This window comes from Manis javanica, chromosome 14 (assembly GCF_040802235.1).
Source record: "Manis javanica isolate MJ-LG chromosome 14, MJ_LKY, whole genome shotgun sequence".
Classification (NCBI taxonomy): domain Eukaryota; kingdom Metazoa; phylum Chordata; class Mammalia; order Pholidota; family Manidae; genus Manis; species Manis javanica.
The window spans coordinates 1,852,411-1,868,240 of NC_133169.1; the positions used below are offsets into that span (position 1 = coordinate 1,852,411).

General features: G+C 52.4%; 1 protein-coding gene across 6 annotated transcripts in view; it reads right to left on the bottom strand.

Annotated features, from left to right (window-relative positions):
* Positions 1–1,646: 1,646 nt before the first annotated feature.
* The window catches only part of TBX19 (T-box transcription factor 19), a 38,235-nt gene continuing 24,051 nt past the window's right edge, over positions 1,647–15,830 (bottom strand). For 5 of the 6 annotated variants that reach the window (XM_017664178.3, XM_017664161.3, XM_017664156.3 and 2 more), the window contains 5 exons: positions 14,088–14,149; positions 12,754–12,815; positions 7,535–7,723; positions 5,307–5,442; positions 1,647–2,870 (listed from right to left, as the gene is read on the bottom strand). In XM_017664178.3, coding sequence (XP_017519667.3) covers positions 2,585–2,870; positions 5,307–5,442; positions 7,535–7,723; positions 12,754–12,815; positions 14,088–14,149 — 735 coding nt within the window. In that variant the 3' untranslated portion in view covers positions 1,647–2,584. The remainder of the gene's footprint in view (positions 2,871–5,306; positions 5,443–7,534; positions 7,724–12,753; positions 12,816–14,087; positions 14,150–15,830) is intronic. The other variant, XM_037023913.2, reaches the window with a different exon arrangement.

A 15,830-nucleotide genomic window follows, 5' to 3' on the forward strand; every position in this document is an offset into this window, starting at 1 on the left:
TTAAGTTTCTCTTAAATTTCACGTGACAGTCCTAAAACCCCAAACTGGCATGTTTTTTTACAGTGAGCTGGGTAAGGATGACACATGAGCAGGAAATGGTATAAAAGGCTCCCAGCTCTGCCTAAGACAGCAGAGACTCAGTCATTTATTAAACTGACCCTCGCAGCCAAATGTTCTTCCCACTAGATATTAGCCCTGGACCCCCTGGAGAAAACGCCAGAAGGTATGTGGTGTCTCTGGCTGCACGGGGAACAGCACGCCAGTGGAGGCCCTCTGTGCAAAACCAGCCACTGTGTTGGGTGCTTAAAAATCATCGCAGGTTCCGAGCTGGGTGTCCCATCAGACTGAAGCGACATGCTCGCCCCACGGTCAGCTATGCCGACATTACTGCTCTGAGGGACCCTGTTCACCTGAGCCAGGTAATGGCAAAAGAATGAAGGCAACTAACTGGCCTCCTTCTGCTCTCTGCCCCTGGGCCGCATGCTCTGTCTGCTCCTGGACGTGCAGGAAGGGTGGGACTAAGACAGGTCCATGCAGCTAACTGCCTGGCCAAGCACGAGCTGTGCCCCCGACCACCACCACCGGGGAGGAGGCCCTGCCGGAGCTGCAAGGGCCTCAACTTCTGGCAGATTGAGAAACAGCCGCTTCTTAGAACTTATCAAACACCTCCTTGCAGAGATGCTAACATCTTAATACCTTAATGGCCTCTAATGGGATCACAGAGAGACCGGGAGTCCTGCCCCGAGGGCTGCTGAGCGCTTTCCGAAGAGCAGCCGCACTGGAACGCTGTGCCTCGGGCACAGACACCCATGCGGGACTGGGGCGCTTGCCAGGCAGCTGAGTGCAGCCACGTGGCTTCCCTGGACTGGTGGTGCTAGTTTCAGAGATCCAGGCTGAGAAATGAAATGGCAGTGCTGGCCACAACCATTCTGTGTGGAAGGAGCCACGGACTTGCTCGCGCCGTGCGTGGATGCCCCAGACGAGGGCCTGGCAGGGGCAGGAGTGCAGCGCTCAGCTGGCAGGTTCGTGTGGGGCAGCAGGGCCGCAGGCTGCCTCAGTGGCACCAAGCGGCAGCCCAGTCAGCGCAGCACGATGCCAACCCGGGAGAGCTCACCTGGGTCTGGGCGCCTCGTTTCCATGGTGACCAGCACACCCAGTGGAGGGCAGAAAAGGAAACGGAAACCAAGTGACTTGCTCACAGGCTACAGCAATACCCCGCTGGAGCAGACGTGGAACGGCCCGCGAGGCGAGGCTCCGGGAGCATCTGTCTTTCTCGTTCTCTGTTCTGGGCAAGCAGCTTCCACCCTGGGCTCCCTGACCACGGCCTCGAGCACTTGTCTGACATGCAGATTCCTGGACTCCAGCACAAGGGTTCTGATCCTGTAGGTACCGAGTGTGCCCAGGAATCAGCATTCCTAACGGGCACTCCTGGGTTCTGCGAAAGGGGTCCCAAACACCAGCCTTGGGTAGTGCACTGTGCGTCGTAGGTCACTGAGAATGGAAGGGCCTCCAAGGAGGCGCTGGGGTGGCACGCAGCACGTCCCGGGCTCCCAGCCCTGACAGGCCCCGTCCCAGACACACGACCCTGAGCTCCTCCCCCGGCGAGCTCTGCCACTGTCCTGTAGGCGGACGCACTCCACACCATGTCAGCTCAGCACAGTGTTTATTGGCCACCTACTATAGGCAAGGCGTGGGACGGGCACTGTGGGCGCAAAGACAAGAAGCCAGGCCTCGCCCTCAGCGGGCTCACAGTCTAGTGGCAGAGACACTCTCACAGGGGACAAAATGAAAGGAGGGCTGAGCGGCGGGGGCACAATAACGGAGGCCAAAGCAGCGGTAGAGCCTGGGCAGACACCCTAGTGCTCCAGCCAGTCCCTGGGGGGCAGGCAGGGCTCACATGGTGGGAGTGGAGGAGGCCACCCAGGCCCAGAGGAGGTGGGGGGAGGCGGGGGGAGTGTACGGGTGTCCAGGGGATGGCGGCCGGGGGTCTGCCTTGATGGGAATACTGGGCGCTAAGGGACAGAGGGAGCGCTGGCCGGAGAAACGGCTGCAGGAGATGGCAGAGGGTCTCCGTACAGTAAGGACACGTGACTTCATTCTGCCGGTGCTGGTGAGCCGTCAGCAGCGTCTGAGCGAGGGACACGATCTCATGTCCTCAGTACCGGGCACACCACAGCCAGTAATACGTGATTAGCTCCATTTTAGTTTACTTACGGCTTCTCTTGGTCTCAGAGCAGAAGCCCTGAGGCCACACTCCCCTGGGCTGCATGAAGGCCTTATGCCAAGTAAACTCTGGGCCCGCTTGACAGCTGTGTGCCCTCCCCAGGGCAGGGAGGGCACCTCGGAGAATCATCTGAGGAAGGGGCAGGGCACCAGGAGGGTGCTCACCGAAGGCGGGCCACCTGCGTGCGGGGTGAGCTGAAGACGGCGGTGCAGGAGACAGCGGGGCAGAGATGCGGGGCACCCAAGACCATCATGCAACCTGAGCCTTCTGGCCCTGGGGCGGGGAGACCCTGCAGTGGGACCCCCTGGAATCCGCAGGCAGGGCTGCTACATCTCTTGGCGCCTGGCCCTGGGATCCAGCCTAACCCTCCAAGGAGGGGGGGGAATGGCGCCCTCCCCCAGTGGGGGCCCCCCAGCCCGAGAAGGGATGCGAGGCCACTGCTGTCCAGGTGGACACAGCGATGCTGGTCAGCGAGGGTTCCCCCAGCACCTCCACACCAGCCGAAGGGGGGCCCTGAGCAGACAGGGGTGAAGCTGCCGCAGGGTTGCCCAGGAGAAAGGCTCCCGGGGAGCTGGCATGCACCTCTGTGCCCGGCCCGGCGGGGCCCCCGCCACTGCCGCCGATGGTCCACAGGCACGGGTAGGGGCTGCGAGACAGACAGACAGACAGACAGGGAGCCTGAGGACACCCTAGGAGGGAATGCTGCCGACGGCCCACTCGCGGGTCGAGGAAGAGCCCTCTGGCCACAGCTTCACATCTGGCTCAGACACAGGCGGGCTCTGTTTCTGCAGAGAAGCCCAGGGCAGCAGGGACATGGGGCGCAGCGATCACGCACCAGGTGTCCCGAGCCCTGGCCTTCGAGGCCGGCTCGGCCATGGCAGGGTGCTCAGCTTTGAGCACAGCACTTTATTTCCCTAGGCTCCCGTGCAGCCTGCGACAACAGGCAGGAGACCAAAGGGCACTGTCCGGACGCTGGGACCCGGGAGTTGGATCTCTCACCGGCCGAGAGAGGCCACTGGCACAGAACAGGGCCAACTGGTGTGGAAAACCCAGGTTTGAATTTCAGCCCTGTCACTTATTAGCTCTGTGACCTTGGCCAAATTATCTCATGTCCCTGAGCTTCGGTTTCCTCATCTTCAAGGTTTGGATTGATAATTAAACACACCCTACAGATGTGCTGTGGGGACTAAGTAAGAAGATGAGTGTAGGACGCCTAACAGCACTGAGAAAGCGGGGTGGTTACGATTCATCCCTCCGGTCCTGGTCCCTGGGAGCAGGCCGGGAGAGGGGCCACGCTCGGTCCCCTCCTGCGCTGCAGCACCGCCCCCAAACCTGGTTGCACGTGGCGTCACTCAGCAAGTGTTTCAGAAAGACTGGTGCCCGGGTCCTACCCCCAGGGATGCTGTTTAACGAGTCGGGCACACAACCTGGGTATCAGGATTTTTTAAAGCTTCCTGGTGAATGGCGATGTGCAGTAACTTTTGTGCCTTCACATAGAACCGGGATGAAAATGCCTGCAGGTGGACCAGGACACCCTCCAGGGCTTCAAGCCTCTCGTGCCCACTAGGCTCTGACTTTTTAGACCATCGGCTGTGCCTGGTATCGCCTTGCTTGACAACAGGCCCCTTACGCAATGACGGAACACGCTTGCTTTGCTCTAGAAAAATCTATTTAGAGTCAGGAAGGGGTTTAACATCCGTCCTGCACCTGGGCGGCATCTCAGACACTAGGCCTCCCGGGCTGTAGGAAACCTGTAGAAACCCATACTTGCCTTGAGCTATATTTTTTTGTTGTTGTTTTTTTGAGCCAGTTCAGCGCACTGCAATTCTGACCCCAATTTCAACCATAGATTCGGAGGCCATGGTTTTCCCACTGGCCGCTGTGCCCCACACAGGTGTGCCTTTGGGCAATGTCCTCAGCCTCCCTGAACTTCAGCTTTCTTCTCTGTGACATGGAAATAACGTGAGCTATTCTGTCAGTCATGGTGAACATCAAAATTAGAACACGAGTCAAAATGCTCTCTAAAAATGTCAGCTGGTATGTTCAACATAGGTGTTGACCCTTGTGGCCACAGGGACATCAGAACCAAAATCACCAGGATCCCAGCTTACAGCAACGTCTGCGACTCCTGGAAGCTTGGTGAGAATGCAGACTCGCAGGCCCCAGGCCCGACCCATCGATCAGACTGCACATTTTTACAACCCCCCAGGAGATGCTGATGCACCCTTAGGTGTGAAGCACTGGGCAGGCCATTACATTCCCCGAACTTTACCCCACAGACCACAAGTCACCTGGCATCTTCCCAAGTCCCACGTTCTAATTTTGAACCCCTCTTTGGACCTTCCTCAAAATCCTGCACACCTATGTTGAGCATACCTGCTGACATTTTTAGAGAGCATTTTGACATGTGTTCTAATTTTGAGGTTCACCGTGACCGACAGACTAGGTCACATTATTTCCATGTTATAGATAAGAAAACTGAAGCTCAGTGAGGCTAAGGGCATAGCCACATGGCCCAAAGGCATAGAGGCAGAGCTGGGACTCGAGCCCACATCTCCCAGATGCCAGGACCCCTTCCCATTGGCTTCCTGAAACCAGAACTGAAGCTAGGTGTCTGGGGTCAGTAAAGCCAGGGGTCCCACATGCTGCCCTCAGCCCTATCACCTGGGTGCCCGCAACCTGCCCCCATTAGGATTGGCAGCTCAGGAGAATATGGACAATCAGGGTCTTGAGTTCCCAGGGTTCATGCGTGGCTTGACCTATTTCAGAACCCGTCTGCTACTACACTTACAGGGTCCCACTGACTGAGACCAACGCTCTCTAAGGTCTTCTCCCTTTTAGAAAGGAGATATCCAGCCTACAAAAGAAAGAGTGTATGACTTGTATGACTGAGCAGGGGCCTTCCTACCCACCTGTGCCCGGAGCGAAAGGTCCGTCCCGCCATCGCCCCACCTTCCTAGCGGCCTGAAGTCAGCACAACAGCCTGGACCAAGCCGCCCCAGGAGGGAGAATGAACCCGGGTCGCCAGCGCTAAGGAAACCCCCAGAACCACCGGTGCGCGAGTCGCCGGCCTTGGCCTTACCTCGGCCCGGGGTTGATGGGTCCGCTGGCGGGGGGCACAGGCAGGATGCTGGTGTGGGGTGCAGAGGACAAGGAGGCCCAGCTGTCAGCTCCGGAGAAAACTTGCAGATTCGTGCTGGAGCTTTCTATCAGATTCACTTTGGGGAAACGACAACGGCTCATTGGAGGGGCACACAGAACACACAGAGAGGGTGACCAACAGCAAGAGTTTGCCAGCACTTCCCACGGGAGACAGAAAGGAGGTTTATGAGGGTCAGCCATGTGCGTGTGCCGTTGGTATTTTGATCCTCATGACGATGGCCTCTCATCTCCATTTCACAGATGAGGCTCAGAGAGGGGGTTTCTTTGCCCCTGTGACACACGTCTGACTCCCGTCACCACACTCACGCCTCTTCAAGAACAGACCACGTGAGCATCCCGACATAAGCCAAGGGGTGCCAGGGCCCCAAATGAGGCTTCTGGGCACCGGGTCCTGCTTCCTCCCAGCAACCCCAAGTAAACTGAAACATCTCAAGAGCAGCATCCTCTGTGTCCCTGAATCTCCACGGTGCGGGTTGCAGAGAAGAGGACATGAGAAGGGGGGCAGGAGGGGCACAAGGGGGAGGGAGAAGATTCCAGCGGGAACCCCAGCTGGCCGTCCCTCGGTCATGAGCGGGCACTTGCAGAACCTCTTGGGGCTTAGCTCCTGCATCGCCCTTCCCACCTCTGCCCCCAGGCTGCCCCCCAGCCGCCCAGGCCCGCCCACCACCCGCTCCTTGCCCACATACTCTCCACCCGGGGCGCCGTCACCTCTGCCTGCGTCCCGTCACCCCTCCTTCACCCACGCCCACGTGTGCACTCTCCTCTTCATCCTCCCGCTCAGGACGGAAACGGCCCGCCCTCAGGGCAGACAGCTGCTCTTCTCTCATCGTTCCCACAGCGCCATGGCCACTGCGTTCCGTAGGAGGCTCCCCGGAGAGCAGTACGCCCGAGCAGCCCCTGGGCATCTCATTAAAACGTAGACTTTTTCAGAAGGAGAGCCTGAGAGTCTACTTCTAGCACGTCCCCGGTGGTGCTGCGGGTCGAGGGCCTCACCACAGCTCTCGCTGTGCTGTATTATGATTAATTATTTATGTAGTGGTGTAGCCCTGAGCTCCTCCAGGGGCAAAATTATAGCTTCACCACCTTCGCATCCCCACTGCCTAGAAGAGCCTGTGGTGCCTGGCCGATGCCCCACACATGTGCTCTGTGTCCCGCGCGGGCGAGAACCAGGCGGCAGGGCGAGGACACTGCTCAGCCCCTGGTGTCACTAAGCCTCACTGCCTCGTGTCCCGGTGGCCGCTGCCGGGGTGGCCAGGAGAAGAGGCAGCGGGACAGAGTGGTGCAGCCAGCCGAGCCCTCTGCGCATGCAGGGCTCAGGGTCCCTGAGGCCCTCAGGTCCCTACCAACGCTGTCCTCCGTCTCCCATGCTGTGAGCTCTGCTGACTTGTTTTACTCAGCGTTGATCCCCCCATGAGACCAGCGTGTCCGTGAGGGTTCAGTGTTTGCCCGTTTCGTTCTTGGACAGAACCTGGTGCGGTGCACAGTCAACCCTCAATATCTGTTGCATAAATAACTGAATGGGAAATTAACCCTTGGTTTTCTTTCTCCCCTCCCTTGCACAAATCTAATAACCAGGCAAGGTCTGTGCTTACGTGAGGCCGACGGCAGACAAGGAGGCAGTCAGGGAGGGAGAAAAGCGAAAGTAATAGCAACCACTTAGAAAATTAGTAGACGGCAACAGCGCCCGCAGCTGGGTCTGTGCGCCTCCAACAGGACCGCATCCAAGCCTGGATGCGCAGCGACCCAGCCTCCAGAGATCCTCCCGACAGCTCTGTGGTCCCAGGCCCGGTGCTCCCCGGCCCGAGCCACACCGTACCGCCGCAGGAAAGGGCCACGTGAGGGCAGGAGCCGAGAGACTCAGCCCGACACAGCTCGGCACCGCTGCGCCTGGGAGGAGGCCGTCACACCCTCTGGAAACTAGGAGCTGAGTGTCTTATGAAATAATTACCAAACACTAATAATGTTATAACTGCATACTCAACTATTAGTATATAAAATGAAATACTAAAATAATAATATACAACGATGTTATGTATCTTAGAGGAAAGGAGTTCCATGCTCAGACACTTCTTGTTACTGGCTGTTCACCCATTTCTCTCCACCACCCCCACCGCTGCCCCCAAGGGTTATATTAGCAGAATCACACACCTGAGGGAGAATGGTTTCTATGCACGTACGCGGGAGGGTAGGGAGCCTGCCGGCGTCCTCGGAGGCCAGGATGGCGCTCACAGCTGGGGTGGGTGAGGGGAGAGGACAGAGGCAGAGGAGTGGCATACTGGTGACTGGCGCTGCCCCCGCCGCACACTCCATCTGGATTGGGAAAGATCCAGCCTCCCACTAGGACAAAGAAGAGGGGGACACAGACAGTGACTGTGGACGTCTACACCAAGAATCAGGACGCCAGCTACCTTGCATAGCTCTGTTTCTGTACAAACCTCTCTGTCTGCCCGTGTGGGGACGTGGTGGCATCCACCACCCCTGGTGCCACTCCCCTTCCATATGAGCAGCTAAGTGGGCTTCTTTGGAGATGGACAACAGGTCCTACTGAGACAGGGATGGTGGGTGTAGTCAGAGTGGGGTGGGGGCCTCCGGAAAAAGCAAGGCAGGATATCTGCAGTCGGAGCCATGTAACTACCTGCACGGAAACCCCCTACCAAAACTGTGCTAAGCATTCAGCTCTAGAGTCATTCTTCAGTGAGATCAGTTAATACTCCCCAGATAAAGATGGGCAGCACATGTTTTTATTATGCTGATCATTTGTAATCATGTGTAAGATTCACCTTAGCATGCTAAAGGCCCAGGCCTAAGTGCTGTCTTTCCTCCTTCAGACCTAATGACATGATTTGCAAACTGGGCAACTAATTTACCTGCAGGCCCAGCTGTAGACAACATAGCAAAAGGCAGGAAGGATTCCACCTTAAAGATAAGATTGCATTTTAATACCCGAGAACTTCAGAAGTAAGATTCTTAACTTCTCTTTAGCAAACAATACCTCAGCCCATCTTGGGGGCTGGGCAGGTGGCCTTGTTTGATATGTTCCCAGACCAAGATGCAGGTATCTCAGGAAGAAATCAGAGCAGGAAATTCCTTGTGCTAAGTTAATTCTAAATATTCAGAGACTACTTAACAAGTCCACACCCCTAAGCCTTTTTTTTCACTACCCAAAAATCCTCAACTGCCTATAAAACCCCTAAACAGCGCACCACCCCCAGCTCTCTTGTCCCCTCCTGGCCTGAGCCAGGAGCTCTGTCTTCTCACTGTATTTCTCACTAAAAGCCTCTCCCTGGCTCTCCTACTGTGGGTGTTTGCTAAGTTCATTCTTCAACTCTGCAAACAAGAACCCCAGCATAACTACCAAAGTTGAGAAAACCTCTTAAGGGACCCTGGAATCAGAGCTATATAAAAGACTGTTTGAATGTGTAAGTTAATAGAAATACAAAAGTTAAGTTGCTTCTGATGTAATTGAATTAAATTAAAAGTCAATCTAAGAAGGAGGTGTTAGATGCATATGTAACCTGTTGATCTACAGCTACCAAGAAATGTTAATGTTACACAGAAAGAGGGGCAACCTCTCCATCTCTGCACAGTGGGAGGATGTCTGTAGCTTTCATTCCAAGCAGGAGGAGACAAGATGCCTCCCATCACTGCCCCACAAAGAGGGTTCTGAACACAAAAGATAAGGAGCTGGCTGGCACATCATTTTGGCATAAAGAATCTTGCAGAATATTTTGGAAGGCTGCAAAGTACCTCGTAGAAATTATTTCTGAATGATCACCTCAATTGATTCAGAAAAAGCATTTGACAAAATTTAACACCCTTTCATGATATAAAAAAAAAACACAACAAACTAGGAATGAAAGAAACCTACCTCAACATAATAAAGGCCACAGCTAACCTCATACTCAATGGTGAAAAACTGAAAGCTTTTCCTCCAAGATCAGAAACAAAACAAGGACATCCACTCTCATGGCTTCTATTCAACCCAGTCCCGGAAGTCCTAACCAGAGCAGTCAGGGAAAGAAGGAACAGGGGGCGCGAGCGAGGGAAGGTTTGTTCCAAATCCAAATTGGAAAGGAAGAAATAAAATATCTCTGTTTGCAGATGATATGACCTTACATGTAGAAAGCTCTAATGATTACACACACACACACAAAAAAAAAAATCTGTTAGAACTAATAAACAAATTCAGAAAAGTTGCAGGATACAAAATCAAAATCAGTTGCAATTTCTATACACTATAAGGAACTAACTGAAAAATAAATTATGACAATTCCACTTATGATAGCATCAAAAGAATAACATAATTAGGAATAAACTCTACCAAGGAGCAAAAGACTTGTACACCAAAAACTACAAAACATTGCTGAAATTAAAGAAGAAACAAATGAATGGAAACACATCCCATGTTCATGGATTGGCAGGTTTAATATTATTTAAGTGGCCATACTGCCCAAAGCTGTCTACAGATTCATCACAACCCCTATCAAAATCTCAATAGCATTTTTAACAGATATAAAACAAAAACAATGCTAAAATTCATATGGAATCTCAAAAGATTCCATAATAATCCTGAGAAAGAAGAACAAAGCTGGAGGCCTCTCACTTCCTGGTTTCAAAATGTATTACAAAACTACAGTAATCAAAGTAGTGTGGTACTGGTATAAAGACAGACACACAGACCAATGGAACAGAATGGAGAGCCCAGAAATAAGCTACTGCTCATATGGTCAAATGATCTTCAACAAAGCTGCAAGACTACAGGAATGGAAAAGGATAATCTCTTCAACAAACGGTGTTAGGAAAACTAAATATCCACATGCAAAAGAAAGAGGTGGACTCTTACACCATATATAAAAATTAATTCAAGATGGATTAAAGACAAATATAAGACCTGAAACTATTAAACTCCTAGAAGAAAGCAGAGGAGAAAAACTTGATGATTTCTGTCTTGGCAATGATTTCTTGGCTATGACACCAAAAGCACAGACAACAAAAGCAAAAATAGACAAATGGGATGACACCAAACTTAAAATTCTGGAGATGGAGATGGAGAAAGAAACAACCAACAAAATGAAAAGGAAACTGATGGGATGGAAGAAAATATTTGCTGACCAAATATGTGATAAAGGATTAATATCCAGAATACGTAAAAAATCCTCTTACAAATAAACAACAGAAAACAAACAAACTCATTAAAAAATGGGCCAAGTGCTTAAACAGACATTTCTCCAAAGATATACAAAGTACCCATAAGTATATGAAAAGATGCTCAACATCGCTGATCATCAGGAAAATGCAAGTCAAAACCACAAGGAATCACTTCACACTGTTAGAAGGGCCATTATCCAGAAAACAAGACAGAAATAACACGTGTTGACAAGAATGTGGAGAGATCAGAGCCCTTGTGCACTGCTGGTGGTGATGTAAAATGATGCATCTGCCGAGGAAGACAGCATGGAGGATCCTCAAAAATTAAAAATAGAAGGACCATATGACCCAGCAATCCCACTTTTGAGTATTTATCCAAAAGAATTGGAGATATCTGCACACCCATGTTCACTGCAGCACTATTAACAATAGCCAAGAGGTGGAAACAATGTAAATGTCCATCAGCAGGTGAATGGATAAATTTGATACATATGGACAGTTGAATATTATTCAGCCTTAAAGAAAAAAAAAAGAATAAAGTCCTGCCACATGCTACAACATGGATGAACCTAAGGACATGAGGCTAAGCAAAATAAGCCAGCCACAAAAAGACAAATAGTGCATATGCCTCTCATATTAGGTATCTACAGTAGATTGAGGTGGAGAAGGAGATGGGGACAGAAAGTAGGAGGGTGGGTGCCAGAGGCCGGGGCAGGAAGAGGTGAAGGCTGCTGCTTGGTGGAGGTGGTTTGGGCATGGCAGGAAGGTGATGGGCTCTGGGAATCTTGCACCACCACATGCATGTGGTTGACATTATCATATCATACAGACAGAATCGTTGGGAGGGTGCATTTTTATACTATGTGGGGTTTTTGTCACAACCACAAAGGAGTGCGGACTCTGATGGCAGGCTCTGCTTCGAGGGAGTTCCTGGCAAAGACCAAAGGCGAGGAGGGCGGGCTTGGATCAAGCACAGCCCCTCACTGGCCGGATCCCAACCAAGAGGCCCACAGATGAAGGTTCAGACAGGGCCGGAGCTGCTCCGTAGGAATACTGACTGAGGACTGCCACTGACTTCAGTCCTGAGGGAACAGAGCTTTTACTAAAAACCACCATCTTAGCTAATCGTTTTTAAATGATAAGTAAACAAATTGTACAGATGTCCTATTATAAAGTGTGGTCTTCCATTCTCAGTGAATCCTTCTGGCATCTTCATTTTCCCCTTCTTGTAAAATCATGTGACCCAAGGGGTCCCTGCCTGGCTAACAGACTCAATATTCAGGTGTCCAGTGGGCAAAGCCAGGCAAAGGGTCTTCCAGAACCAGGTGTCTGTCCACTGAGCTTGCCACATATAACGTGCACACCTCAGGAGGATGGCAAGGCATGGCCTTTGACAAGATGTGGCTCTGCTCACGGTCCTATACGGTACAGAAAGGCTCTTTACTGCAGGTCACTTGAAAGACTGCTTGCTCGGAGCTGCTTCTCTTCAGGTGGCCGCACTGCCCCGTCTGCCAGGGACGATGCATTAAGGTTCTAGGGAAGGACGCAGTAAGGAATCCCAGAGCTGGGCAAGTGCACAGGGACCTTCGCAAACCACTGTAATTCAGATCAGGGAGCATCTCGGACACCAGGCCTGTGTCTTCCAGTCGGAAGTCACTGCCCCTGGGTCACTGCTGCAGTTTTAGAGGACTGGCTCCGCGGGGCCTCCTCTACAATCTGGCATAGAGGTTGGCACCTGGTAGAATTACCCAAGGCTACCTGCAGAATCCCAGGTGTATTTCCAACTCTCCCTGTAGCTCCAGTCAACAAATGCAGGTTTTTCCTCACAGGGAAGGCTACAGCCTGCCCAAGCCGTGGCAGTGGTGCCCGACTCGAAAGTCAGCAGAGAACAGAGGGGACCCAGCGGGCAGACAAGCCTGGGGAGTGCGGAGGCAGCATGCACACCCAGAATGCACGCTGGGAGTCCTTAGCCTCACTGATGCAAACACTGGCGTCTAAGAAACTCATCCTTCCCATTCTTATCTCCTGCCTGCGATTGGTTAAGCCCCTGGGAATTCTGGAAAGGACACACCCTTGTCTTGACTGGGAGGAATAATCTGTGCAGTCTTGACAGAAGCTCGGCAAGAGGCCACAGCACTCCCCACAGGTGGAAAACCTGCGCGTGGCGGGAGCCCCCTCGGGGGCAGCCCCAGGTCCCCGCCCAGCGCCGCCCCACTCACAGTGAGGGTAGGCCACGTGCTGGCTCTCCGAGAGGGCTTCTGGCATGTCCTTCAGGTGGTTCCTGGAAGAAGAAGCAAAGGGCGCATGGCTGTGCTGCACAAAGTGCCCCCAAAGTCCCCCTGGACAGCAGTACATTCCTTGGAATGAGACGAGCAAACACTTTTCTCCTTGAAGTCACCAACCAAACCCCTTCCCCTTCCCCCACAGCACATCACACTTGCACAATGGCCCTTGGAACTGCAGTCCCGCGGCCACACCAGTTGGCCCTGCTTACGGCTGCCCCTGTTTAGTCTGTGCCCGTGGACGTGCAGGCATTGCTCCCACCTGGCCGACTCCGAGCAAAAATAACAGGTCAGACCCCTACAGGACTTTCGGCCGCGATCGCATCTGTGCTATGTCAGATCCACCCCGATCCTCTGGGGGAAATATTTTTACTACGACCATTTTGCAGATTTCAAAAGTGGACCTCAGGGAGGTAAAGTGACTTATGCAAGATCAAAGAGCCGGGAAACAGCAAAGCCAGGACTCAGGGTCAGAATCTGTTACTCAAAGCCCTAAATTCTTTTTAGTCTACCCCCACTGCCATCAGTTTGAACCTCGATTCTGTCATCTCATCCATCATATTTTCTTTAGGCCTTCTGAAAAAGCTCTGAGAAGGTCTTCCTCATCATTGAAATTAAATCAGATATGGACAGGACAGACCCTGGGACACGCCATTATAAATACCTGTCCATCAATCTAGTCTTTAAGATGGAAAGGGAAGATTAGACAGTTAGAGGGGGTATTGTTGGTCCGAGTCAATGATGAATTCCACTATTCTTTAATTTTTTCCTAGAATGGAAAGGGAAAACACAGAGACGTGAAGTCACTGGCCGGAAGGGGTAAAGTCATCTTTCGCAGACCCCCTCCTTTGACGTCTCTGCCCTCGGGCCTAAACGACATGAACCTCTCACCTTTAAGAGTTATTCATATCAGTCACTCACTTTTCCAAGGCTAAATGTAGTACTTTTTTTAAAGGACACATTTATTGCAACCATACTGCTCAGAGTTAACTGGGGGAAGGCCAGAGCCAGTAACTAAACGTCTAAATTGTGTTTTTTTAACGGAGCTGACAAAACACGGCCAGCTAGAGGCTTTCCTAGGTCCCTATTTTAAGGGCCAGCTTAGGAATTTGTTGAATTGTGATTTTGTTGACTATTAAATTAAATATTGAAAACACATTTCTATCAAAAGTGATGCAAGTGCCACCAGTCCAGTTCCTTTAAAGACGGTCATCAATGTCACATATGCAGAAGTCAGTTCATAAGAGTTTACTAAAAACATCTCTACTCACCTTTCCTTGGCATCCAAGAAGGCTTTGGCAAAGGGGTTGTACTTGATTTTGAGAGCTGTTATCTTACGTTTGCAAAGATAAGAAGGGTTAGTGAAGAGGGACCACACATGACCAGACATCTTCACCTGCCAAGTTCTGTAAAATCAAAATGATTCCCCGTCTCTTCTTTCCTCCCTCCCCGCACTTCTCTGCTTACATCTGCTGGAAATCATTACTGCACCACCTCCCACAAAGACCACTTTATGCGGCCTGCAGTGAAGAGCCGAATGCAGCACAAAGCGAGCAAAGAGGGGGCAAAGCGTGAGCCGTGGGCAAAGGCTGGTGTGCCAGACCTGGCATTCATCCTCCGCAGCCACTGAACACCTACCCCATGCCAGCTACGCTTCCAGTCATGGAGAGAATAACACAGAGGAGAATAATACTGGTGGGACCGCGCCTCTCTGGGAGCTCACAGACTTGCAGCAGCTCCCCCGCTCTTCTTAAATAAATCACTTGCCACAGGGCCGTGTTAATGCAAAACAAACCTTCGCCCCCACCCCACCACCCTTCGCACCCACGGCCTGCTCCATTTGTCTTCAGATGCGCCATCTGACACATTAACAGGATATGCATTGGGTTTTCGTCTCTCCCAGGGGATGCAGGTGCCATGAGGACAGGGCTAACGGCTGCCACACCCCCAGAGCACAGAGCACCCAGCCTGCGGTGATACTCAGCACGCGTTTGCTGAATGAATAAATGTTGGAGAGAAGGTTTACGTCAGCAAGGGCCTGAGACTTGCAGCTCTCTGGTGGAAGGAACAAAAGCAAAATAAAAGCACCACTCTTTCTGGCCCAGGACCTGTGGGAAGGAATCGGGAGGAAGAGAGGGGAGAGCTGAGAGCCGGATCCGCCTGACCTGGGCTTCCTCTCGGCTTGACCCTGGGGAGGTCAAGGTGCACGAGGGAAGCCAGCAGTGGGCACAGATTTGGGCCCATGCCTGCTCTCCCCTCAAGGTGCACCCACACCTTGGCAGCGAAATGCCATTGGCAGAGGGAGGCCCTGAGGGTAGATTACCCCCAACTTGATTCCCACAGGGCATGTCCCGAGCCGGAAGTATGATGTCAGGTTGTGTGACTTGAAGAGGGGTGGCCTTAGTCAGGCTGGGGCTCAGAGGGGACCATCCAGCACATGTCGAGGAAAAGCCCCCGGGGCAATCAGGGGACAAGTCGTGCTGGCCACAGACCGCAGCAGGCAGCACACACGTGCACGAGGGGACCAGAGGAGGCCAGGGCGCAGACCCCAACTCTGCCCCACTCCCCAGAGCTGTAAAAGCCACACCCTCTCCCCAGAGACCCAGACTCCATCCCAGGGAGAGAGGCAGGGAAGGAGGGCTGTCTGCCAGACGGAGCACCAGCGAGGGCCTGTTTGAATGATCAGACAGTTCCTTTCTGTTCCCTCTGACCTGCTAAAGGGCTTGGCTAACAGGCCAGGTTACCTACAGAAAAGAAATTACATTTCCTCTGCCATCTGTGATGTGAATTAAATCTGCGACTTGATTTCACCAGCAGGCGCCAAGACAGAAGTTCTTAGACTTCAGGGTTCATCAAAATCCTTTCTGGAGACTTTAAAACTAGGCATTCCGGGCGCCATGCCTGGAGTCCCTGACTCAGTTGGCTAGGTGGGAGCCTAAAATCTTCTAAAGCTTCCGAATAAAGGAATGTAAGTTAAAGCAACAAGATAGCAACATTTTTTGACCTATCAGATT